The following is a 26,092-nucleotide window of genomic DNA, read 5'->3' as shown; positions in this document are numbered from 1 at the left end:
CTCTGTTGACTTTGGGGGTCCGGTTCTGGAGATGAGAAGTGGGTCCCAGAGGTCCCCGTACCTATCTGACATTGGGGGTAAATCCTAGTGATATACCATCAGTGTCTTAAGGTGAGACAACCCCTTTAATGAGAATGTTTCTGTACCGACTTGTGTATCTTCTAGGTCAGAGCTCAGAGGGTGTTACCTGTTAAGCATTCTCATTGTTCCCCCCCTGCCTCACATTTCCTATCTCTTCCTGGCATGATACTGCAAGCTGGGGTTTCTGTTAGGAAATGTAGATTAAAAACTCTCCACACGAATATATAAAATGTTGCATGTGAAAACCAACCATTTTTGTCCATAGATGGCTTACCATCCAGGCGTAAGAAGCAGGGGCGTAATATAGAACTGCATGATTAGACTACACATAGTTTGTCTGTAGTCTGTAACCATGGAGACAGTATATATGCATAGGGCTGTATATATGAAATAAGATATTATTTTTGTTATATATATATATATATATATATATATATATATATATATATATATATATATATATATTTTTTTTTTTTTTTTTTTTTTTTATAGCAGCATGCAAAGATAAAAAACAATTGGATGTAAACTTGCTAATATCGGTGGTGATCATGGGCATATAAGTGGGTTTTTATGCTCAGTGTCAGCCATCACTTTTAAGAACGTATTGGTCATCATTGTGTATTGAAGTGGCCAGTCATGCTCTCCATCTCATTTCTGTGGCTGATTAATGTCTTATTTTGTTTTAGACCACTTCCTGTGATATTAGCCCCGATAGTTTTCAACTCCAGCATCTCGAATGTGAACGTGTCTGTCCAGTTTGGTGAAGCACAGCCCTTCACTGTCGGATTTTCGTCCGTTTCACTGGGTACGTTCTGTTTTGTGGAGCTCCACTTAGTAGACACTTGTATGGGTCACTTCCACATGTTTACAGTAGGAATGGGAAATACCAGGCATTGTATTCAGTATATTGGGCAGACTAGATGGGCCAAATGGTTCTTATCTGCCGACACATTCTATGTTTCTATGTCGTGTTAAGTGGTGAAAAGGAAGTTATTAGCCTCCCCAACGGCAATGACAGGAGGGTGTCCCCGCCCCCTGGACAGGAAACAACACGGAAGCTGAGTTTTAAAGGCCTCCTCTCTTTACCTAAATCAGTGTTGTTTCCTGTCCCCGGGTCACGCGGAAGCTCCTCCTGTGTGCTCCAGGATTCTATATGCACAGTTTCTGGGAGGGCCGTGCCGAGGATAGGGGGCCTGGGGGGACACGCTGCCTCCCTTCCCTGTCCTTTGGCCTAAGTCCTTCACCGGAAGGCAGCCCCGGGCTCCAGTCGCTTGCTCCTGGTTCCGGAGCAAGGAAGAAATATCTTTACCTTGCGTACTGTGCGTGGAGACTCCCAGGACTATCGGGAAGGGAGTCTCCTTACTGGCTGCGGGCGGCGCAATGGCGGTGACGTAATGACGTTCGACATCACGTGACTGCGTGTGTTTCATGACGTCAGCGTCACGCCGATGCCGGCGTTTAAAAGAGCCGGGAATGCCGGTTTCTGCGTTCTGCATCCTATGATATTGGCTCCTATGGATTTGGAAGCTGCCCGCAAGCCTACGGATTCTGCCTCAGTAGCCCTCAGCCTGGTAAGCCTCCTCTCCAAAATGTCAGTGGATTATATTGGTGGGGTTGTGGTTCCCTTCATTCACCCTGGGTGCCTGGTGCTGGTGGAAATTGTATGTATGGACTTGGATCCTACTAAATTCGGAAATTTGGAAATTACTTATAGGATAGACACCTCCACCACCAAGGCACCTGGGGCTGATTCGAGTCGCAACAGATGCGCTATTTGCCGAAAATCCTTTTCCTTTAAGGCAAAGAAAGCCATATGCCCGAAGTGTACAGAATAGATTGTGTCCGAAGAGTCTCCCTCTCTTTTGGACTCCATGCAGAGCATTATTAAGGAAGAAGTCAATGCAGCAGTGGAATCCACCGCAAGCCTCTACATCCCATAGATCCCATAATTCTATTATACGGGCTGGATTTAGATGAGGGGGAGACTGCCTCTAGTGACAATTCACACTCCTCAGAAGATGGGTCTTGCACACCGTTATTTCTTCCAGAAGACACCCAGGGTCTCTTAAAAACTATAACAGCCACCATGAACCTGGTTCATGCCAAAGAGAGTGTATCCATTCAGGATCAGATGTTCCAGGGTCTGGGGGAAAGAAAAAAACGTGTTTTCCCGATTCACAATAATTTAAAATCACTTTTATCTAAAGAATGGAAAGATCCTGAAAAGCGTGCTCCTTTTTTAAATTCCTTTTAAAAGGAAATATCCGTTTTCAGATGCTGATACTAGCCTCTGGGATAAGGCTACTTTCACACTAGCGTTCGGGCGGATCCGTTCTGAACGGATCCGCTCATAATAATGCAGACGGAGGCTCCGTTCAGAACGGATCCGTCTGCATTATATTAGCAAAAAAAAGCTAAGTGTGAAAATAGCCTGGGACGGATCCGTCCAGACTTTCAATGTAAAGTCAATGGGGGACGGATCCGCTTGAAGATTGAGCCACATTGTGGCATCTTCAAACGGATCCGTCCCCATTGACTTACATTGAAAGTCTGGACGGATCCGCACGGGTCCGTGCGGAGGCGAGCGGAGCGGAGGCTGAACGCCGCCAGACTGATGCAGTCTGAGCGGATCCGCCTCCATTCAGACTGCATCAGGGCTGGACGGCTGCGTTCGGGTCCGCTCGTGAGCTCCTTCAAACGGAGCTCACGAACGGAAACCCGAACGCTAGTGTGAAAGTAGCCTAAATCGCCAAAAATTGATCACCTCTGGCTCGGATTTCAAAGAAGTCGTCACTCCCGTTTGGGGACATGGGGTTATTACGTGACCCGATGGACAAAAAATGTGAGACCCTGCTCAAAAGAGCTTGGGAGATGAAAACGTTGAGATGAAACTATGTTTAGGCCTGGTATTTCTGCTACCTGTGCCGCCAGATCATTGTCCGTATGGTTGTCCCAGCTGGAAGATCGTTTGGCAGCAGGTACTCCCAGAGAAGAGATCCTAGCATCTCTGCCAATGCTCAAACAAGCATCGAACTTCTTAGCGGACGCCTCAGCGGACTTGGCGAAGCTTCCTGCAAGGTCAGCTGCTATATCTAACGCCACCCGCAGAGCCATATGGCTCCGTCCTGGTCGGGGGATACAGGATCCAAAAACCTTTGTTCTATCCCTTGCGAAGGCAATAGACTTTTTGGGTCAGTCTTGGACGACATATTAGAGAAGGCATCCAACAGGAAAAAAGGATTTCCTACGGAACCCAGATATATCCACCAAAGACGTTCCTTTCGCTCCCAAAACAAACCTAGAGTGGACCAGAAATAAAGGGAGTTCTCAGGAAGATGGCAGCCTTCAAGAGGAAGAGGTAAAGGATTCCTCTTCAATCCAAATAAAGCATCAAAGTCCTCCCAATGGCGCCAGAGGTCAGGTGGGAGCAAGATTAAAAAACTTTGCTCCAAGCTAGGAAAGGATGGGAACCTCCCCTTGGATTCTTGCCACCTTTCAAGGGGGGTTCAAACTGGAATTTGACTCTTACCCACCAAATCACTTTGTCGCAAACAAACCACTGGCCAAAATAGAAGAACTGTCTCTGGAATCCGAGCTAACCGGCCTGATTTAGAAAGAAGTTCTGCTTCCCGTTCCAAAAGACCAGCATTAGCAAGGATTCTATTCCCCAGTGTTTTTCATTCAAAAGCCAGGAGTCTCCTTCAGGCTGATCATAAACCTGAAAAGTCTAAACAAGTGCCTAACCTACAAGAAGTTCAAAATGGAAACCATCTTGTCGACTGTTAACCTACTGCCTCAGTTTTATTATATGGTGACATTGGACTTACAAGATGCATACTATCATGTGCCCATATTGAAGGATCACCAGAAATTTCAGAGAATTGCAGTCTTCATTCAAGGCTGCCTCCCGTTTCAGGCTCTCCCCTTTGGCCTATCACCGGCTCATCTTCATATGCAAGGTATCCTCATAGTCCCGTACTTGGACGATTTCTTAATTGCAGCCGACACTGAAGACCGTCTCCTGCCCCATCTAAGCATCGTTCAAGCTACCCTTTCAGAACTAGGATGAATAGTAAGTTTCAAAAAATCCGACCTCGCTCCTTCCCAGCAAAATATATTTTTAGGAGTACTCCTCAACTCCCGCTTACTAATGTCTTTTCTCTCCGAAGAGAAGCAGATAAACCTGTATCAGAACGTAAATCAATTATGCGTACTAAGATCCACGACTATCAAAAATGTGATGACTATGTTGGGATTTCTAACGGCTACAATCCCTGCAGTCAGGTGGATGCAAAGCCACACCAGAATTCTGCAGGATTTTCTATTGGATTCCTGGGACGGCAACAAAAATTCCACTACGGGTAAAGCACTCCCTAGCCTGGTGGAAGGTAAGAAAAAATCTCAAGACAGGAGTCTTCTGGCGCCAGGAAAATCAACTACTGGTTACTAGGGATGCCAGCAGTCGTGGTTGGGGAGGTAATGCCGGAGACTTAGTGGTTCAAGGCATCTGGGGCCATTCCATGTCAAACGCCTCTTCAAATCTAAGAGCGCTTAAGGCAGTCCACAAAGTCCTTCTGGCGCTTCATGCAAACAGTCCTCTCGGTCACGTATAAGTTCTCTCTGACAATACCACCACTGTGGCCTATTTGAACAGACAAGGAGGTACCCAAAGCAAATCTCTAGCAGCAGTAAAAGAGAGATATATTTATTTAGGCAGAAAAACACCTACTATCTCTAATAGCGGTTCACCTGAAGGGGAGCAACAATCTAGTAGCAGATTTTCTGAGCAGGCAGGTCCTGAAAGAGGGTGAGTGGGCGCTAGACACCAATATATTTCGACAGATTACGGAGAAATGGGGCATTCCAGTCATGGATTTGTTCGCAAATCGAACCAACAGGAAGGTGAAAACATTTTGCTCCCCATCTCCTCAAGATCATCTGGACATCTTGGATGCTCTGTCCTGTCCTTGGGGCTCCTATATGTGTTTCCCTTCTTCAGCCTGATAACGAGGACCCTGATGAAGGTGGCAGAGGAGAAAGCGCAAATAATTATGATGGCTCCTTACTGGCCCAGAAGGGCCTGTTTTCCTCTTCTTCTCAGCCTGTCAGCCGTAATATCTTGGACTCTTCCTGTGTTTCCAGGTCTCCTGCAACAAGGTCCGATCCCTCATCCAGGGGAAATTGAGCGGCTAAGTCTTAAGGGGAAGGGCCTCTCGGACCCTGTGATCTCCACATTATTGAAGAGTAGAAAGACGATAACCCCAAAAATCTACCTCAGAACTTGGAAGGCTTTCCTCCTGTTTGCTGGATGCGAAATACATCAGGAAGCCCTGGAAAATATCCCTAAGATCTTAGATTTTCTACAAGCAGGTCTGGAAAGTCTAGCCTGGTCTCAAGCCTTCCACCCTTAAAGTCCAGATCTCAGCTTTAGGGGTCTTCATGGATACCAAACTGTCAAATCCAATGACTTTCTTTAAGCATTATAAATTGGATGTGGTCCATAACCAGTCCCTCCCTAGTTTATTTCTCTGTTAATCCTCTTGTCAGTGACGTTGGGGAGGCGCCGGGAAAAGGGTTAATTACTCTTACCGGTAATTAGATTTTCCAATAGCCTCCCCAATGGCACTGGGGTATTTTCCACCCTTATGTAGATTTTTTTTCTGAGATTCAGTCGATTATGTTCAATTTTCAGTTTGAATTATTATATATATTTTTTCGCATCTCTACGGTGTACTCTGTTATTTACTGATTTAGGTAAGGAGAGGAGCCCTTTTAAACCTCAGCTTCCGTGTTGTTTCCTGTCCAGGGGGCGGGGACACCCTCCTGTCAGTGCCGTTGGGGAGGCTATTGGAAAATCCAATTACCGGTAAAAGTAATTAACCCTTTCCTGTTTCTCTTGCAGAGTTCAAGCACCTCCGTACACAGAATCTCCACCAGAGGGCGCTACTGTCTGTTAGCAATCTGTGCTGGAGAGTGGGCAAAGATTCTCACATCCAGCAAGCCCTGCATCCACTAAACACACACATATGGGGTGAGGCCTTTGTGCTTGATTCCTTTAGCTTACAGGTAAGAACAAGAGAATGGCTTATGACAGGGATACTCAACCTGCGTCCCTCCAGCTGTTGTAAAACGACAACTCCCATCATGCCCTGCTGTAGGCTGTCCGGGCATGCTGAGAGCTGTAGTTTTGCAACAGCTGGAGGGTTGCAGGTTGGGCATCCCTGGCTTATGAGATTTCAATACTGGAAATGTCTATTCCAATTATGTTGTTATTGCAGAAAAGAAGCAGCAATCATAACTTGCAAATATGAACATTGTCCACGATTTACTAATCCTATAGATGGCGTAAGGTTAGAGAGGCTGTCTAGACCTGCCCCAGATTTATAACAGGGGCCCAGGCTGGAGGATAGGTGTGGTGCAGGGAGAGACACTTTTCTCTGACTCTACCAACTATTGATTGGCTTTTTTACTTTGAGACAGATTTTTACCCCAGAATTGTGGCACAGTTTTCAAAATGGTGCATCTTATGCCCTATCCCCTTTCCAGTGAAGCCCCTTACTCCACCCCCTTACTGAGCTTGTTGGAAAAAAGCGTACAATGCCTAGACAAGCCAATTTGCACTACTCTTTTAGACTCGTCTTTAGGGCAGACATATATTAGTAATTCAGGGCCATTGGATGGAGTATAAATAGAGCAGGCAGTTTATGATGTGCTATTTTTCTTTAGTCCTTTAAAGGGGTATTCCTAGCTCTCACTTTTATGGCATTTCCACAGTATATGCCATAATAATCCGATAGATGCCGGTCCCACCTCTAGCACCTATATCTATTTCGAGGAAAGGGCACCTTTTGCCAGCTCCAGTGCATTCAGAGGTGACTATGCATGTGTGTCTCCATTCACTTCTTTGGGAGTTTTGAGAACAGCTGAGCGCATCTGTCAGACTTTAAGGCTTATTCTGCAGATATGCCATTAAATACCAGGATGACAATATCCCTTCAATTTATGGGATTAGACAAACATTGCTTTCAAAACCATATGGCCATTGACCAACACAGGTGGCCAGAGTTTTGGTCGCATGCTGCAGCGAGTGCATGTAAACCCAGTCTTCCATTTGTCTTCTTTTTGGCTTGAGATATTCTGAGATATGGCGAGAGGACCAGGTTTTGAAAGAAAAACAAGAAAAAAAAAAATTCTGCATTATTCTGGCTGGGATGAGTAATGCAAGAGTTGTTTTTTTTTCAAAGTCAGTCATCAAATTCAACTATTCTCTGGATTTTTTAACCATGAGAAAAGGTAAGCAAGGACCTTTCCAGTATAAACATGGTTACATAGAATCTGTCACCAGACACCTTGTTATAAATCTTTTGGCCAATGTAAGATGCATGCATTCTAACATTATTGGCCCTATTTCGATATGCACCTCATTGTGGAGGAAATTAGCCTTTTTATTTCATGCAGATTAGCAACAAGTGTGTTGCTGTTGCACCTGACGCCCATGTGCAATGCTTGGCTGGAGTTTGCCAGGCAGAGATTTCATCTCCAGCCACATACTGCACATGCGCCAAACATGTTGCCCTCTCCGTGGGTATGTCTGGTCCTGTCAATCAAAGCAGTGGGGGCGCAGCCTGGAATAAAAAGAAGCAGAGCCTTGGATGGAACAAAGTGCTACGGCAACACCCTTGTTGCACCCAGGGGTTATTTGCTTAAAATAGGCTAATTTCTCCACACGTATCAAAATAGGACCAAGAGAGTAACATTTATCTGTTTGCATATTTGAAGAACGTCTACATGTAGGTGTTCCCTACCGTATACGGTATGTGTAATGCGTAAAATTGTGTAGAAGGATGAGCCTGTACGTTGGTAATATATGTTGTTGCTTTTTTTTCCTTTTAATAAAACCTTGGCTATTCTTTATTTTTAGGGCAGCTACAACCAGTCGCTGGGTGTAGGCATCATGCAAGCTGATACCCTCTTCATAGAATCCACTGTGCAAGGACTACAGGTAGAGTTTTCAGATACATGTGCAGAATGTCTCTCACGTGTACTGAGTCTGATGCCTGTAGCTGATCATCCTGTGCCAGCCTTACAAGACCCAGTCTCTCCTGTTTCCCCGAGTGGTGAAGCCCTTCTCTGGAAAGTGGATGCCCGGGTGGAAGACGTGAACTTGTTTACATTGTCCACTTTAGTGGGTACGTTTTTTTAAGCACCTAAACTTTTCACCCCTGAAAACTCTTATTTTGTTAAAATGACTTTATAATCAGACATTTTTTTTCTTCACCATCTTGACTGTAATGACTCACTAAATGGTGCCAGGCATCACAAAGATAGGTGTTCCCAGATTCTATTTAGCCTTAGTTATGACATATAAATTTGTAAACCCCGGAGAGGCACAGGAGAGGACATGACTGTGCCATGTGCAGCAGCATGCATGTCACAGGCAGTATGCAGTCTTTACCTGTTTGTAGTGCAGAGTCGAGTGATTGGATAGCAGCTTTAAGGAAATTTGCTGACTACTGCAGAATACACAAGGTCATGTAGATCTGCATTTGTCATGCAGTGCATGCTTGGATTGTTGCTTTGCAATGGCCCAGGTACATTTAATGATATTTATTGATACAGAAACCTGCAAGGGACGGGAACTGGGTTTTCACCTCTAGTTTCCCTTGAGCTGTACTTATAAAATAAACTTTTTTATTGCTTCTTGTGACAACCACCCGCCAATCCCGTCGTACTATGCCACAGTTGCCATACAGGTCTCGTCCACTAGAGACTTCTGGAGGCGAATCCACAGTGAGCACAGTAGACGCTTAAGATTGGTTGGTGTGCCCATACATGATACAATCGCGATTGTATGTACAATCGGTAAAATAAAATTATTGATTTTGTGTTTGAAATCAAATTGACTTGCTGCCACCACTCTTCGTATTGAATCGGGGCGAAGGGAGCCCGACTAGCTAATCCTAAAGGGACGAAACTGTTATTTGCAACACGGCTAACCAATTAACAATGTATAAAAATAAGACCATGCGGTAGTATGTCTCCTCTGAGGACAGAGTTCTTAGCATAGACCAGATAATCAAGTAACAAGGGCAAAACTGGAACGATTAAATGGTTAGTTTTATTTTAAAAACTATACACAAATATATACATTAAAACTGACAGATAAATTTACCTGCCAGTCGAATAGATTGGTTGGATGGGAATAGGTAAGAGATGGAAAGGAGTAGAATGTCTGTAAGTTCAGTATTACCCTGGTAGTGTCCAGTAAAAGATAGTCTTTGCAAGGAATAATCCAAGATGGCGGTGTGCCCGTGTCCAGCGGGTGGTCGTGATGTTAATAGTCTTCAGATGGTAGGTGAAGGACCAGGACCTGAGTGGGTCACTGTGTTTTACCCACTCTGTAGCTGGGAGTGGCTATGTACAAGCCCAGCCTTGTGTAACTGGAAGAGGGGCAGTTCTTGCCCTGAGAGGGAGAAAATCTGGCAGAATCTTGGCTTTGCCAGTTTTTTCTGTACCTGTAGGTCAAATGAAGAAATAAAGTCCATATTTATAATCGGGACAATTTTACGCATCATCTGATACCAAATATGACTGGAAGATAATACAGCGTGTCTGAGAACCGTTATATCTCAGAGTGGGAATTTCCAATTGACTTGCGGATTTCCTGGAAGGTGTGTTAGAATAACTGAAACAGTTTCTAAAGAGAGTGTTCATTTCGTATTTTCCTAACCCTGGAAATATGGAAAAAATATGAAGTCTATGGATCGGAGGTGACCTTAAGATCATCTTCCTTCTTGTACCAACCAGCTGGATCTGTCCTTCTCTTTTGAAGGTCTGACCAGGCTTAAGGAGTGTGAAAACTCATGCTGTGTTGGGGCCGCTCAGACTAGAGAGAAGGCCCGTTTGAGGTTTTGTCATGAGGATATCAGATTGATGGATGTATAACCTGACAGGGGGTCAGTAGGAATCTTTGGCCAGGGTTTGCTAATTAACCTATGCTCTGTGAGCTGTAACGAAAAGTTTTAACTCCTTCTTTTCTTCATATTTCACAAATGTATGCAATTAAATTTATGTTTTTTTTCTTATGTTAAGGTGCTGTTCAGGTGAGGATCGACCTACTTACCCTAGTAGGAAGCGCAGAGAGCTGCAGTCTGAGCCTGCAAGGTGTGGCCGGGTCTCTGTTGAAGTCTCTCACTGAGAAAATGGAACCGTGTTGTAAAGCCCTGGAACAAAATGACCCTCTGCTCTACTTCTCCGTTTTGTCCATATCTTACTACACCACTATACAGGCTTTAGAGGTAGCTGTTTTTATTGTAGTTAATCTTTTACATTTGTACTTTCTTCTATCTAACACTGAGACCTCTATATATAGAACAAATGCTGAAAGCATAAGGTGTGTCATAATTGTACTCATAAGCTTCAACTAGCCTCTTCCTAGCCCTCTGATGTCACATCCATTGGCCCATGGCCTATGTGCAACTCAGTCCCGTATAGATGACTAGGATTGAGCTGCAATACTGTTATACAGCCATTATACAGTGTATGGCCCTGTAGTTCGTATACTATGATAAGACCGCAGGGCTCACCTGTGCGTTGCGGCCCCTTCAAACAGTTGATCGGCGGTGTACCAGGAGTTGAACCGGGACGATCAGATATTGATGATCAATTGTGAGGACAGGACATCAGTATTTATTTCCCAGAAACCCATTGACAGTGGATCTATCATGAAAGGAATTCACTTCAAATACGCACATTTGTATGGTATTTTCTTAGAACTCTGTATTGTGCTGTTCCTCTGTTATTCCTCCTGGCAGTGTACGAACAAATTGACAACAGGATGTTGCCGTTCCCCTTCAAACACTTTTATACTCTGTCATTGTAGACAAGGGGTGCACAACCTGCATCCTGCGATGCCATTCTCTGTGGCCCCCAACCATTTCCACATAGAAATGTATGTTTGCTACTCGCATGTAGTTTCCATGTCAAAGAGAAGATGATTACCACACGGCTCAGGAACAGACACATTCTACTGGTGCACTGTGTTTCAATGCCTGGGACCCTCATATAGCTGCAGAATGTAATCCAGTAACCCTTGTTTGGCATTCCATGGTGTATTTCTATGCATGCTACTACTTCTCCTCCATAATTTGTGGTTGTAAAATGCTAGGCTGTCTCCACAACACCCTAAACTCTGACTGAGAGAGCCACATGCATGCCTGTTGTCCTACGCTCAGTAGGGCTTATTGGGGGAGAAGGAGACCCCCATCATCCCAACAGGTGGGTGTCCTAGAAGTGAAGCCTCTACCATCAGACATTTATGATATATACTTTTGGCTTAGATGGTAAGATCCCTTTACGTTTTTGTCTGGGGCTACATGGTGACGTGTCACATGATATCACGTTTGTGATGTTGCATTGCACAATGTCGCAAGCAAGTTTGCCATCATAAACAAACCCAGACCACAATGTAAGTTATGTGAGACTGCGATTTTGTATTTTTTATTTTTTTAAAGCCAAAATATTCATATGACACCAAGTGGTTTTGCAACTTTTTTGACACTTGCGGTCACGCAATATATGTCGCTGTGTAGTTCCAGCCTTATTCCGGCTCTTCGGGATGGTTCATTAAGATAGTTTGGCCCTTGGAACAGAAAAGGTTGTGCACCCTTGCTATAGACGGTGGAAGACTGTGCAGGGAGGTAACACCCAGTTGTCAATTTTTTCATACATTTCCAGAAGGAATAATGGAGGAATGGCACAATACTGACTTCTAAGATACAATTCTCCAGAACTGGTATTATATGGGTAATCAGTACTCCATTAGATGTATCTGGGGGACTGACAGCTCCTCTGTAAAGGGTATACAACTCCCTACGGTTGCGCAGTATAAGGAATTACGGTATATGTAAATTGTGACATGATGGTTAGATTTGTGCTTGCAAATTAAGTCTACAGGTGCCAATAAATGTTTTTTTTTTTTCTGTTGTGTTCAGGTGCAATGTGGGGAAGAGCTGGACTTGCACTGGAGTCCCTGGGACCACATGTACTTGTATCAGCACATCTTGTCTGCCCTGCAGAGCCGGGATCTGCTGATCACAACTTTAGACAGAAGATCTCAGCTGTCAGAGTCGGGCAGACATGTGTCAGGGGAGCCTTCACCACCTTCACCTCAGCAGTCACACAGCCCAGTTGCAGAAAGTCCAGGCCTTCATCGAAAGGGAATGCAGATCACCATGGAGTTGAGTTCTGTGAAGCTACATGCTGCTGTTTGCAAGGAGAACTATTTTCTGTTCAGAGCTCACAGAGTCTGGCTCAGTCAGCATGGAGGCTCGCTTCAGCTACGAACTCCCGAAGTCACAGTCAATGCTGATGGTCACAGTATCTTTCTGTTCAAAGATTTAGAGGCGCAGAGAATGCCTGAACTGGAAGAAATGTTGTTACATCGGAGCCACTTTAATTCTCTCCTCACAGAGAGGAACCGTGCATGGGTGCTGGATGTTAACAGCGTCTCCATTGAGTTTCCTCACCGCTATGACTTCTCCTACATACTTGATGAGGCCATAGGAGTGCAGAAGTGGCTGAAAGGTCTTCATCGCTCTCCACGGACTCAGCCAGAGCCTCTCCCTCCAGACCTTGTCCTAAGAGTTAAGCAGTTCTCATTTGCATTCTTGGATGATGTCTTTGAAGTGAAACTGAGAGATAATTATGAGCTAATGAAAGATGAGAGTAAGGAGAGCGCCAAAAGGTTAAGGCTGCTCGATGACAAGGTGGCTGCCCTACGCAAACAACATGGGGAGCTATTGCCAGCCCGAAAAATTGAAGAGCTTTACACATCCTTGGAAAAGAAAAACATTGAAATATACATCCAGCGCTCCCGTCGTCTTTATAGCAATACCCCCATGCGGAAGTCGCTGCTAACCTGGACTATGTCAGATCTTGAAATAGTGGCCTTAGCCGATGAGTCTCTGCATGGGCTGGACAAAGTGTTGGACAATATGAGGGACATTGACAGTGTCAGCCCTTTCCCCTCTGAGGGGCTACCACTTGTTATCCAGTGGTGCCGCATGATGAAGTGCTCTCTGAAAACATTTTATGGTGAGTGGCCCTTTATGGGGTGAGAATCTGGTTCTTCTGAACCTGCGACCAAAACATCCTAGTAAGTAGATCAGTTCTGTATGTGCATTGTATATGATGTAACAGAGCTTTTCAAAATTAGCAAATCATGCGGTGGCCATACACCTTAGATACCTCGATAGATGCCGATTTGGCAAACAGCTATTCGTCCCAACCTCCCCATACATACAGTTGCAAGAAAAAGTATGTGAACCCTTTGGAATGATATGGATTTCTGCACAAATTGGTCATAAAATGTGATCTGATCTTCATCTAAGTCACAACAATAGACAATCACAGTCTGCTTAAACTAATAACACACAAATAATTAAATGTTACCATGTTTTTATTGAACACACCATGTAAACATTCTTAGTGCAGGTGGAAAAAGTATTTGAACCCTTGGATTTAATAAATGGTTGAACCTCCTTTGGCAGCAATAACTTCAACGAAACGTTTCCTGTAGTTGCAGATCAGACGTGCACAACGGTCAGGAGTAATTCTTGATCATTCCTCTTTACAGAACTGTTTCAGTTCAGCAATATTCTTGGGATGTCTGGTGAGAATCGCTTTCTTGAGGTAATGCCACAGCATCTCAATCGGGTTGAGGTCAGGACTCTGACTGGGCCACTCCAGAAGGCGTATTTTCTTCTGTTTAAGCCATTCTGTTGTTGATTTACTTCTATGTTTTGGATCGTTGTCCTGTTGCAACATCCATCTTCTGTTGAGCTACAGGTGGTGGATAGATGGCCTTAAGTTCTCCTGCAAAATGTCTTGATAAACTTGGGAATTACATTTTCCTTCGATGATAGCAATCCATCCAGGCCCTCGTGCAGCAAAGCAGCCCCAAACCATGAAGCCCCCACCACCATACTTCACAGTTGGGATGAGGTTTTGATGTTGGTGTGCTGTGCCTCTTTTTCTCCACACATAGTGTTGTGTGTTTCTTCCAAACAACTCAATTTTGGTTTCATCTGTCCACAGAATATTTTGCCAGTACTGATGTGGAACACCCAGGGGCTCTTGTGCAAACTGTAAACGTGCAGCAATGGGTTTTTTTTGGACAGCAGTGGCTTCCTCTGTGGTATCCTCCCATGAAATCCATTCTTGTTTAGTGTTTTACGTATCGTAGATTCGCTAACAGGGATGTTAGCATATGCCAGAGACTTTTATAAGTCTTTAGCTGACACTCTAGGATTCTTCTTCACCTGATTGAGCAGTCTGCGCTGTGCTCTTGCAGTCATCTTTACAGGACGGCCACTCCTAGGGAGAGTAGCAGCAGTGCTGTACTTTCTCCATTTATAGAAAATTTGTCTTACCGTGGACTGATGAACAGCAAGGCTTTTGGATATACTTTTATAACCCTTTCCAGCTTTATGCAAGTCAACAATTCTTAATCGTAGGTCTTCTGAGAGATCTTTTGTGTGAGGCATCATTCACATCAATCCATGCTTCTTGTGAAAAGCAAACCCAGAACTGGTGTGTGTTTTTCATAGGGCAGGGCAGCTGTAACCAACACCTCCAATCTCATCTCATTGATTGGACTCCAGTTGGCTGACACCTCACTCCAATTAGCTCTTGGAGATGTCATTAGTCTAGGGGTTCACATACTTTTTCCAACTGTACTGTGAATGTTTACATGGTGTGTTCAATAAAAACATGGTAACATTTAATTATTTGTGTGTTATTAGTTTAATCAGACTGTGATTGTCTATTGTTGTGACTTAGATGAAGATCAGATCACATTTTATGACCAATTTGTGCAGAAATCCATATCATTCCAAAGGGTTCACATACTTTTTCTTACTACTGTATGCATGCCCATCTAGTTCGAGTGTGCATGGGTTCTCACAATGGAAAATGGAGTAAGCCTCTGCTAGTCTGCTCTAGTGGTGTCGTTTTCCCAGTGAGAAGAAAAGTCTCCTCCTTTCCCTCTGACATTGGTTGGAGAGTCAGGACACGTCCGGACACATTAGGTGTTTTGCTGGTTGTCCTGAAATCAACGGTTTCTGATGAATTTGTAGTGCGTGAGTCACTTTTGACATACATGCAGAAATAGTTTTCTATATGAAAAGTTAAGTAACTTTGTAAATTCAGGTTCCCTGCCATGTTTTCCCTGCCCATTGCAGCTTGATGACCGGTCTCTTCCTATACACAAATTCTGGCTGGTGTAGATTTCAGTTCTTATGCACGGGTGGCATCCACCTCTTAATAATTGTGGCACATCTGTACTAAGCGCTGGTCTTAATAAATCTCCCTGTGTTTTTTCTCTGTAACGTCACAGCCTTTCAGAGTAAAACATAGCAGTTTTCTACCAGGGAACCTGACTGCTTTTTATGCTCTCTGTGCTTCAAGCATGAAGCTGCTGACCAGTTCCCTTTAATACAGTGTATTTATAGGTAGCCTCAGTTCACACTGCTGTTTTTTTGTTCCCACATTTTAGAAAGATGTAGAGAAACATTCCTATTAAAGGCTATGTACACCTTTTGTGGATATTTTTATATTTCTCGCTCATATCATTGGGGGACACAGGACTGTGGGTAATGCTTGCTCCTGCCAATAGCACACTAGGAACGACACTAGGCTGAAAACTGTTAGCTCCTCCCCTGCCAGCTATACCCCCTTCAGTCTGGCAAGAGCATATCAGTTTTTAGCTTAGTGTCGTAGGAGGCACACCTCCCTGCTTAGCAGGTTGGCTCTGTGATTTATTTTGTTATTTTAATCTCTTTTCTCACAGGTTCGGGGACACAGAGCAACAAAGCTGCCCGGTCTCCCCGGGAGGCTGGCCGGTGTCGGTTGTCCCACCGCCTTGCCTCCCCCAAGAAGACAAGTGGACCAGAGCAGCCTAGCTCCCCTGCTTCTGCCAGCAAGAGGGCCATCTGCTCCAAACCCTTTACTGCCTGGTCCCCTGCCACTTTGGTGCCAGCGGCCGTAGAGGTGGCACTGCTGGTTTGACAAGGAAGGGTGAATATCACAGATGAAGACAGGTGAGTATGTACCACCGGCAGTCCTTCCACCTTCCTCCCCCTCACAAGTCCCAATACAGCCCTGGAGAGGGGGTAGTGTTCCTGGCCATGTCTCACTAGTCATGCGGGGGTTAACTGCCACCACGGCGCTCTGGCATGCCGTGGGGCTTAATGTCACCGCTCGTTGCGGGGGTACTCTGCGGGGTCATCTTCCTTCCTCCTGCAGTCACGGCGGTACTCATTTTTGGTTTTCCCTAATCGGACAATACAGAGCGGACATTCAGGGGGCGTAGCTTGAGGTAATTCTCTCTGGTCAGGCTCCTCAGCGTCCAGGGGGAGGAGCCATATTTCCCGCTGCGACAGCGTCCCTCCCCTCCTCTGTCGGCTCTTCTCAGCGTTGGTGAGATACAGGACCTGGGTTATCGCTATTTCTGGTAGGAACATCGCTACCCCCTCTAGCGTAGTGTAGCTGTGGCATACATGTCTGACCCGGCCAATACCTCCCCTCAGGCACCCTGCAGGGCCACCTACTATGTCTGTACTTTGTGCAGGGTAAAATTCCCTCGTGGACAGGCAACATCTTTGTTCTGCATGCAATGCGCCTGCGCAGAGGCATCCCTCCCCTCTACAGCCCACAGAAGTACAGGACCATTCTGGCTGTGTGGAACCTGAATGGGCAAGGGCCCTGTCCTGGGCAGTGGAAGACCTTTCTAAAATCTCCCACTCCACCCTTTCTCTATTGGGTCGTTTGGTTGAGAAATTGCCACCGGTGCAGTCTACACCGTCGCAGGGCGTACAATCCAGGAGCAGGCTTCCTAGAAAGCGTCCCAGAGCAGGACACCATTCCTTCTCTGACGCCTCAACATCCCCCCCCACTCCCGGTTCCCATTTACTGGTGTCCTCCCTAGGTGACGTGCTGTCGGATGGGGAGATTGTGAATTCGGATGTGGAGATGGATTCGGAGCAATCTTCCCAGATTGCATCCATGGTGGATAGTCTAGTAACAGCTATCCGGGACACCTTCCAGGTACAGGAGGACCTTCCCTCCGCCAGCCACCAGGGGGTGTCATTTTTGCGAGCGAAGCAGTCCCCTAAATCTTTTCCCTTGCATGGCGACTTTTCTGTGGTGGTAGCAAAAGCTTGGGAACAGCCAGGTCTGTGCTTCCTGGTTCCGAAGCAGCTAGACCTGCTAAATCCTTTTCCAGCTGAATGCGTGGAAAAATGGTCCTCTCCTCCGAAGGTGGATCCACCGGTCGCTCGCCTAGCGAAGAACACCGCTATTCCAGTGGCTGATGGCTCCTCTCTTAAAGACCTGGTGGACCGCCGCATTGAATCGCTATCCAAGTCTGTGTTTACGGCCAGTGGATCGGCCCTGCGACCCATTTTCGCCTTTGCGCGGGTAACCAACGTGGTCTCGGAGTGGGCCCTCCGCTTAAACCAAGACATGGCGGCGGATCTCCCAAATGCGGCGCTCCAATCCTTGGCAGTCCAGATATCGCAGGCAGGGAAGTAAATCTGCGAGGCGGCTTTGGACGCTGGTACTATGGTCGCGCGCTCTTCTGCTCTCGCAGTCTCTATTCCCCGGGAGCTCTGGCTTAAAGTTTGGGCGGCAGACTCCTCCTCTTAGCTCTCGCTTTCGAGCCTCCCTTTTACCGGGTCTTGACTCTTTGATTCCCGGCTTGACGAGATTATATCGGAAGCGACTGGTGGGAAGAGCACTCATCTTCCACAACCCAAGGCGAAACGTTCTTTTCATCCTAGAGCTTTGTCCTCCCGTTATCAGTCCTTTCGGAGGTTCTCTTGCACCCGCTACTTTGGTAGCCAGACCGCCCACACAGGACCAGCGCAAAAAAACATCCTTTAGGTCCCAGCCGGTCTGGCATCCGCGGGCTCAGCCACCACGTTCCTCTTCCGGAAAACAGTCTTCTGCATGAAGGTGCGCCCACCTCCTCCTTTCAGGAGATCAGGCGAGCTCATATCTCGGACGCATGGACACTCGACCTCGGGTTACAAAATAGAATTCGAGTCCATCCCTCCCAACCAGTTTTTCCTCTCGCAACCCCCCAGAAATCCAGTTCGGGCTGCGGCATTCTTTCAGGCAGTCCAATCCCTTGTCACACGTGGGGTGATAACTCCGGTGCCCTAGAGGAAAGATTTACGTGTTTTTATTCAAACCTGTTTGTAGTTCCCAAAAAAGGTGAGGTCCGTCCGGTGCTGGACCTCAAGGTGGTAAACCGCTTCCTCCGGATTCAACGGTTAAGGATGGAGTCCCTTCGCTCCGTGGTTGCTTCGTTGGTCCAAGGGGAATTCAGGATGGAGAACATTCAGGCGATCCTGATTGCCCCAGACTGGCCTCACCGAGCCTGGTATTCAGAGCTCATTCTTCTTCTAGGGGACACACCGTGGCCCCTTACACTCAGGGCTGACCTTCTTTCCCAAGGTCCAGTCTTCCACCAGAATTTGGATACGCTACATTTAACGGCGTGGCTATTAAAACCTTCATTTTGAGACAGAAGGGTTTCTCTGATGCGGTCATTAGGACTATGATTAGAGCCAGGAAACTCTTACCATCCAAGATTTATTACAGGACTTGGAAGTCTTTCCTGCGCTTCTGTGAGGAGCACTATCTTCTTCCCAGACGGTTTTTCTTTCCTAATATACTGTCATTTCTGTAGTCCGGATTGGAGCTGGGTCTGGCGCTTAGTTCGTTGAAAGGACAGGTCTCCGCCCTGTCCATTTTTTTCCAGAGGCCCCTGGCTGGGTTAGGCCCGATCAAGACTTTATGCAGGGCGTGGCTCACACAGTGCCCCCTTATCGTCCTCCCTTACATTCTTGGGACCTGAACTTAGTTCTGGGTTCTCTCCAGGCCGCTCCGTTTGAACCTCTGAGAGAGGTCTCTCTTCGCTTGCTCTCCTGGAAAGTAGCCTTTTTAGTGGCCATCACATCCATCCGGAGGGTTTCAGAACTGGCGGCTCTTTCTTGCAAGGAGCCCTACTTGGTGTTCCATCGGGATAAAGTGGTGCTTCGCCTCGTGCCATCTTTTCTACCAAAAGTAGTATCCGCTTTTCACGTTAACGAGGACATTTTTCTGCCCTTGTTTTGTCTGCAGCCTTCTCATCCGAGGAAGGTCTTGCTCCATCGTCTGGATGTGGTGTGGGCTTTGAAGACTTACTTATCAGTAGTGGGCCCCTTTCGGTGCACGGACGCTTTGTTTGTCGTCCCAGAGGGTCCTCATAAGGGTTTGGCGGCCTCCAAGGTGATGATTGCCAGGTGGATTCGGTCTGCAATTGCCGAGGCTTATCGTTCCAGAGACAAGGTGCCTCCCCCTGGGATCATGGCTCACTCTACCAGAGTGGTTGGGGCTTCTTGGGCTCACCTACACCACGCACCTGCGTCTTAATTGTGTAAGGCGGCGACCTGGTCCGCCTTACACACTTTCACAAAATTTTACCGGGTGCACTCTGGCCTCGGCGGATGCTGCTCTTGGCAGCAGAGTATTGCAGGCCGCAGTGTAGTGACTTCCATGAGAGAGTTGTTTTCTTGGGGGTGTTTTCTTCCCTCCCCAGGGACTGCTTTAGGGGCTCTTTCTTGCTTTATTCATTGGGGGACACAGGACCGTGGGTATAGCTTGCTGCTGCCACTAGGAGGCAACATTAGGCTGAAAACTGTTAGCTCCTCCCCTGCCAGCTATACCCCCCCTCCAGTCTGGAGAGAGCATATCAGTTTGTGCTCCAACAGTAAGAGAAGCAGAATTAAACTGAAAACCAAACAAGAACTGCACACTGCCATAAGACCAAACCAAAAACAAGGTCCAAACTGGAAACCCATGGACCCCACATGCTGCACTAAGAACATTGGGTGGGTGCTGTGTCCCCCAATGAATAAAGCGAGAAAGAGATTTTACAGGTGAGTTTACAAAAATCTGGTAGGTGGAAAACTTCCGAAAGTGTAGATAGCCTTTAATTGTGATGGATTTTTTTTCATGTTGGCCACCATGCTATCTGGTTTTGGTGGACTTGATGAAAGTACTATAGCCTCAGCAACCTGCCCATCTAATTCTTTGTTTCTCTACATTCTCATTTCTATTTCCAATCGGGGTGCAGTTGTCTGACAGCTGACATTGGTAGCCACATTTGCTGTTATGAGACAAATTTCTTGGTCACCAAGAGGGTGCTCTGTCCTCCGTTTGTCATAGTTTTTTTTGGCAGCCAGTGACTGACAGGAAACCATCTCATTCCAGCCTTTGTGGAGGCATGTTTGATTGGAACTTTATCTGTAGAGTGGGAAATCTTATTAGTCAGAGTTCAAATATTTCATTTTCCATCGGGGGAAGATTAGATTAGCCTCCCTACTTTGATATAATTTAATATTCATACTGATGCTGGTCTGAAGTGTGTGTGTGTGTGTGTGTATATGTATGTATATATGTATGTGTATATATATATATATATATGTGTATATATATATATATTATTATTATTATTATTATTATTATTTTTTTATTTTTTTTTGCTTTTATTATATATATATATATATATATATATATATATATATATATATATACACATTTTTTTCTTTTATTAGATAGATAGATATATATATCTATCTATCTATCTATCTATCTCTGGATAGTAACAATTTCTCGTATACTTCAATTGCAGTGCGGATCCGTGACTACCCTAGATATCTCTTTGAGATCCGGGACTGGCATCTTTCTGGGAGACTGCTGGGTGCTGAGCAACTTGGACAGGCCAGTGCACGCAGAAAGCAAGTTGTACAATTAGGAGCTCCATGGGGCGATTCCACAGTGGAGAGGAACATGCCACCATTAAAGTTCTTCCATGACTTTCACTGTAAGTGCCGCAATTATTTTTACTACTTTTTCAGCTTTAAAGGGAATCTCTCTGCAACGACCTTTCTATCAAACTGTATAGACACGTAACTGTGATTAAAACAGTTTTTCTTTTTTTGATTTGAGACTCTTTTCCCGAGTTATCATACGCTTATACTTCTTGATATTCAATTCAGGCCTTTGGTGCAATGAGGGCAATCGCCATTGCTCTTGTTGCACCCAAGCTCCACTTATTTTTTGTGGCCACTGCCTGTCCCTGTTAAGCAAAGCTGCCAGGGAGAGGCTGATCATAGGAAGGAGTGGACCATGGGTGCAACAAGAGCAATGGTGACATCTTCATGGGACAAGTGACTGATTGGCGGAGGTCCAACCACTGGGGCCTCCCCTGATCACAAGACATGCATGCTTGCCCGCCTCTCCATTTACCTCCATGGGACTACCAGACATAGCCAAGTACAAGTGCTCAGCTATCTCCAGTAGCCCCATAGAGCTGATTGGAGTGATGGCACGCATGAGTGACCGCTACTTTTTTCTAATTGGGGAGCACAGACCCTCGTTCATCGGTCAGACTCTTACGATAGGGGTAAGATGTCTTAATTGGACAACACCTTTAAGGAAAAGTAGAAAAGTGCACAAGAAAATTAAAGGGAGTTAAAGTTCTGTTCAAATCACATTTATGGCCTCCATTTAAGAAATATATTAAACAGATGCCATATATGCTTTGTGTACATTAACATCTGACCAAGTTTTGCAGAGAGTGCTTCTTTAAAGGGGTTCTCTGGGAATTAAGAAAATGAAAATACTGAAATATTACTTTATTATAAATATACCGTATTTTTCGCCCCATAAGACGCACTCCCCCCCCCCCCCAAAAAAAAAGTGGGGGAAAATGCCCCTGCGTCTTATGGGGCGAATGCTGCCATTTTACATCGCACTCTGCGATGCTGCAGCATCACAGACTGCGATGTATTAGCTGGAGGGGGGAGGGAGGAGGGGCCGGTGTCATGCAAATGCGGCTAGTCGGTGCGGTTATTAATATAAAAGGTTTAGTCAATAAAGCAGTGAGTGAGCAGCGGGGCCGGAGTACAGTGACCGCACCGGCCCCGCCGCATTTGCATGACACCGGCCACTCCCACAGGTTTAGCTCCTGTATATTAGGGCATCTGTGGATGGCATTGTTATGGGGTGGGGGGGATATGTGGATGGCACTGTTATGGGGTGGGGGATCTGTGGGTGACACATATATAGCAGTGCCACCCACAGATCCACCCCCCATAACAGTGCCATCCACAAATCCCCCTCCATAACAGTGCCATCCACAGATTCCCCCCATAACAGTGCCATCCACAGACCCCCCCCCCCATAACAGTGCCATCCACAGATCCCCCCCATAACAGTGCCATCCACAGATCCCCCCCATAACAGTGCCATCCACAGATCCCCCCCATAACAGTGCCATCCACAGATCCCCCCCATAACAGTGCCATCCACAGATCCCCCCCATAACAGTGCCATCCACAGATCCCCCCCATAACAGTGCCATCCACAGATCCCCCCATAACAGTGCCATCCACAGATCCCCCCCATAACCGTGCCATCCACAGATCCCCCCCCATAACAGTGCCATCCACAGATCCCCCCCATAAGTGTCCTCCACAGATTCCCCCCCATAACAGTGCCCCCCTCAGATCCCCCCCCCATAACAGTGCCAACCACAGATTCCCCCCCCCCCCCCATAACAGTGCCATCCACAGATCCCCCATAGTAGTGTCATGCACAGACCACCATTAGTTCAAAACCCACCAAAAGCGCACCTTTTGGTTAAAAATATATTTTTTCTTATTTTCCTCTTCAAAAACCTATGTTCGTCTTATGGGCAGGTGCGTCTTATAGGGCGAAAAATACGGTATTCTCAAATACCTTTCGTTATTTATAATGGCTCGTTTTGTCTGGGGAGCAATCATCAGGGGAAACAAAATGTCCGCTGTCCCATTAGTTCACACAAAACCTGCCCTGATTACACATGAGGACAAGTTACTTTACAACACTGAGTTAAAGAGCTGCCTCATCCTCCTCTCTACTTGTCAGGGATTAAGATACTGAATACAGCCCATAAGAACTTTAGCTGAATCTCTGGGGAATTTAGTTTACGAGGAGACATGAAGTACAGAGAGGACGGACAGGACAGGCTGTGGTAATGTGTTGCTGTTGTAATGGAGACTGCATACAAGAGCTGCTGCTCATTAGCCGCATCCTCACCCCCCTCTCATCATCTCCATTCCCACAGAGATCCACCTGTATTCAGGATCATGATTCCTGAAAGCAGAGCAGAGAGGAGGATGAGGCAGCTCTATGGCTCATTGTGGTGAAGTAACTTTTCTTGCTGTGTGATTAGGACAGGTTTTGTGTGTACTGATAGGACGGTGGCCATTTTATTTCTCCTAATGATTGCTCCCCAGACAAAACAAGCCATTCTAAGTAATGAAAGGTATTTGTGAATATATTTATTATAAAATAATATTTAAGTATTTATAAATTTTTCATTCCTGGAGAACCCCTGTAAGCTTTTCTTCTATGTACAATGCAGCAATTCCTCTACTCTAAATAGGTGAATGGTGTTTGCAAGGACCCCTATTCACCCAAAAAGTGAGGGTCCTAGAGTTAGAACCTGCACCTATTAGACACTTATAAATATCCAAGGGGGAACCCCCTTTAGGAGTTAATAATTAATGGATATGTTTTTGAATTGGCCAGAAATCTGACTTCTGAGGTTGTTATGAAGTTGTGGGTTTATTTTGCAGCTGAAATTCAGCTATACACCATCGTTTGGGGACCTTGTTGGGACCCAGCCTGGACCTTAGTAGGGCAGTATGTTGACCTTCTTACCAAACCTTCTGTGGACCCCAGTGCTCCATTACCATGGTGGGACAAGAGCAGGCTGCTGCTTCATGGACATTTCAGCATGGACATTGAACAAGCTAATCTTCATCAACTGGCAACTGAGGTAAAGGTGTCAGCAATGTTTGCAACGTTTTGCATTTAAAATTCTATGAATGTAAGATTTCTTTTCTTCTTCTTTAGGACCCATATAATACCACGGAGAACATGCACTGGGAGTGGAACCGGCTTAAGTTCACCTGGAATCCAGGGCAGTTCGTCTTTAAAGGGGACTTAGATGTCAATGTCCGCACAGCTTCCAAGTGAGTCTGCATAGCTGAATTCTCCATTATATACCGCATATCCTCCGTTTTTAGACCGTCACTTCTACAGCTTCTTCATAGGCACAGTGTTTGTGCATTTCAAAGTATCATAACTGTATGTACCCTAAGGCAATGTTCACACCAAGTTCACAGTGCATGCTTGGCAGATATGCCAAACCCATAGCTTAGCTTGGATGTATGCTACTGTATGCCATTGACTTTTTTGTGGGATGTCTTTGTATTAGAAAGTTTAGTCGACTATACTTTCCAGTACACTTAAAATGTATACCGATGCGTACTGCCAAGACATATGCTGAAAATAAACTGGCATAGATTTGATTTATGAAAGCTTATGGATACATTTGACCCATATGCCTATACGTCAATGCGTGTTTGTGAACATGGCCTAACTTCTTACATAAAATGTGATTTATAATCTGTAGGTATGATGATTGCTGCTTCCTTCACTTGCCGGACCTCTGTATGACTTTCGATATGCAGTGGCTGTGCCACGGAAACCCACATGATCACCATAGTGTAGCACTTCGCTCCCCTGACGTCATTGCAGAATTCTCCGCCATTCAGCCTCATGACTCTTATCGTGCCTTCCGTTCCGAGAACCTCATACTCTCAATCAAAATGGATTTAACCCAGTCGCATGCTGGTAGGTAACCTACTGGGTCTCTGCGTTCTGAATAGCACTTATGAAATGAAAGTGTGTGGTTTCGCTCTACTTCTGACATGTTCCTGAGTCTTTGATCTGTCCTCGCCTCTCTTGATCGAAGGCAGTGGAAGCTGATTAAGTATGATGCAGCCCCTTCAAGTCAACAATGAAGGGCTTGGTTCACAGACTCCATCACATGTCAGAAGTGGTGGGAAACAATAGTTACACCTTCTGTCCCACTTCCGTGTTCGTTCTGACACAGGTGGTGAACTGCGCCCTTGTGACAATGACATGCATTAAGGGGTCTAACTCAGTTCATTAGCTAAGCTGTCCCCTCCTCCGTCATGGCTGATACAGGGACAGAGAAGAGTTTGGTTTAGCTAATGAACTGAACCAGACAGCCAGCCCTTCATCATTTCACCATCTCAGAGATGGGTAGGAAGCTCCCTGTCTGTGGTAAAATAAACCTCGTAAATGGGGCTCCCTGGGTCTGGACATAGGGTAGCTAGGATTAATCTAATTAGAACTGCACTGTTTAAGTGGTCTGCATTGTTAATGGTTGCATGGTATTGCCGCACAGCCATTAACAATTCAGACCGTCTAAATAGTGCAGTACTAATTGGTTTTATTAGAGCCCGCTGAGACTCGCATCGCCACGTGGTACTCGACTGCAGTGTGTCCACATCACAACCACAACATGACTATGCCTTGTGGTTGTTTCCTTATACAAATTGGATCTTCTCTAGAGGAAGACTGTGTCTCTAGTGCCACCTATAGGCAGCTACTCTATAAGTCAATGTCCGACCCATGAGAAAGGCTTGACTCATGACTGTTTCTGAGTTATTGCTCCTTATCCGTACAGTAGGTGTCTGGTTGAGATCCCTGTGAAGCAAGTTCCCTAGGATAATCAGCACTTTTCAAGTGCTTTTCTAATTCATAACCTTATTTTATGTTCAGAAGTCTGCCAGCCTCGAATCTTGGTTTACAGCACTACCTTACGCTGGATGCAGAATTTCTGGGCCACGTGGAGCAGTGTGGGTCGCCCAATCTGCCGGGGAAAACTTTTTAATAACTTGAAGCCAGGAAAAAAGAAGCTGGGACAGCACTATAAGCAGCTTTCTTACACTGCCTTATTTCCACAACTGCAGGTAAGTAGTCCAGACCAGCTGACTCCTTATTCAAAAACATAAAAAAAAAAAAAAAATGACACCGGCTG

At 45.7% G+C, this 26,092-nt stretch overlaps 1 protein-coding gene across 2 annotated transcripts in view; it reads left to right on the top strand.

Moving 5' to 3' along the window:
* KIAA0100 (KIAA0100 ortholog) overlaps positions 1-26,092 on the top strand; it is a 76,790-nt gene that overhangs the window by 28,850 nt on the left and 21,848 nt on the right. For both annotated transcript variants that reach the window (XM_044283791.1, XM_044283790.1), the window contains exons 12-21: positions 768-886; positions 5,984-6,147; positions 8,003-8,270; positions 10,174-10,379; positions 12,075-13,176; positions 20,822-21,013; positions 23,814-24,016; positions 24,094-24,212; positions 24,656-24,876; positions 25,834-26,024. In XM_044283791.1, coding sequence (XP_044139726.1) covers positions 768-886; positions 5,984-6,147; positions 8,003-8,270; positions 10,174-10,379; positions 12,075-13,176; positions 20,822-21,013; positions 23,814-24,016; positions 24,094-24,212; positions 24,656-24,876; positions 25,834-26,024 — 2,785 coding nt within the window. The remainder of the gene's footprint in view (positions 1-767; positions 887-5,983; positions 6,148-8,002; positions 8,271-10,173; positions 10,380-12,074; positions 13,177-20,821; positions 21,014-23,813; positions 24,017-24,093; positions 24,213-24,655; positions 24,877-25,833; positions 26,025-26,092) is intronic.

Source organism: Bufo gargarizans, chromosome 3 (genome assembly GCF_014858855.1).
Source record: "Bufo gargarizans isolate SCDJY-AF-19 chromosome 3, ASM1485885v1, whole genome shotgun sequence".
Taxonomy (NCBI): domain Eukaryota; kingdom Metazoa; phylum Chordata; class Amphibia; order Anura; family Bufonidae; genus Bufo; species Bufo gargarizans.
The sequence above is the reverse complement of the archived record's forward strand: the minus strand, read 5'-3'. Positions and strand labels throughout refer to the sequence as shown.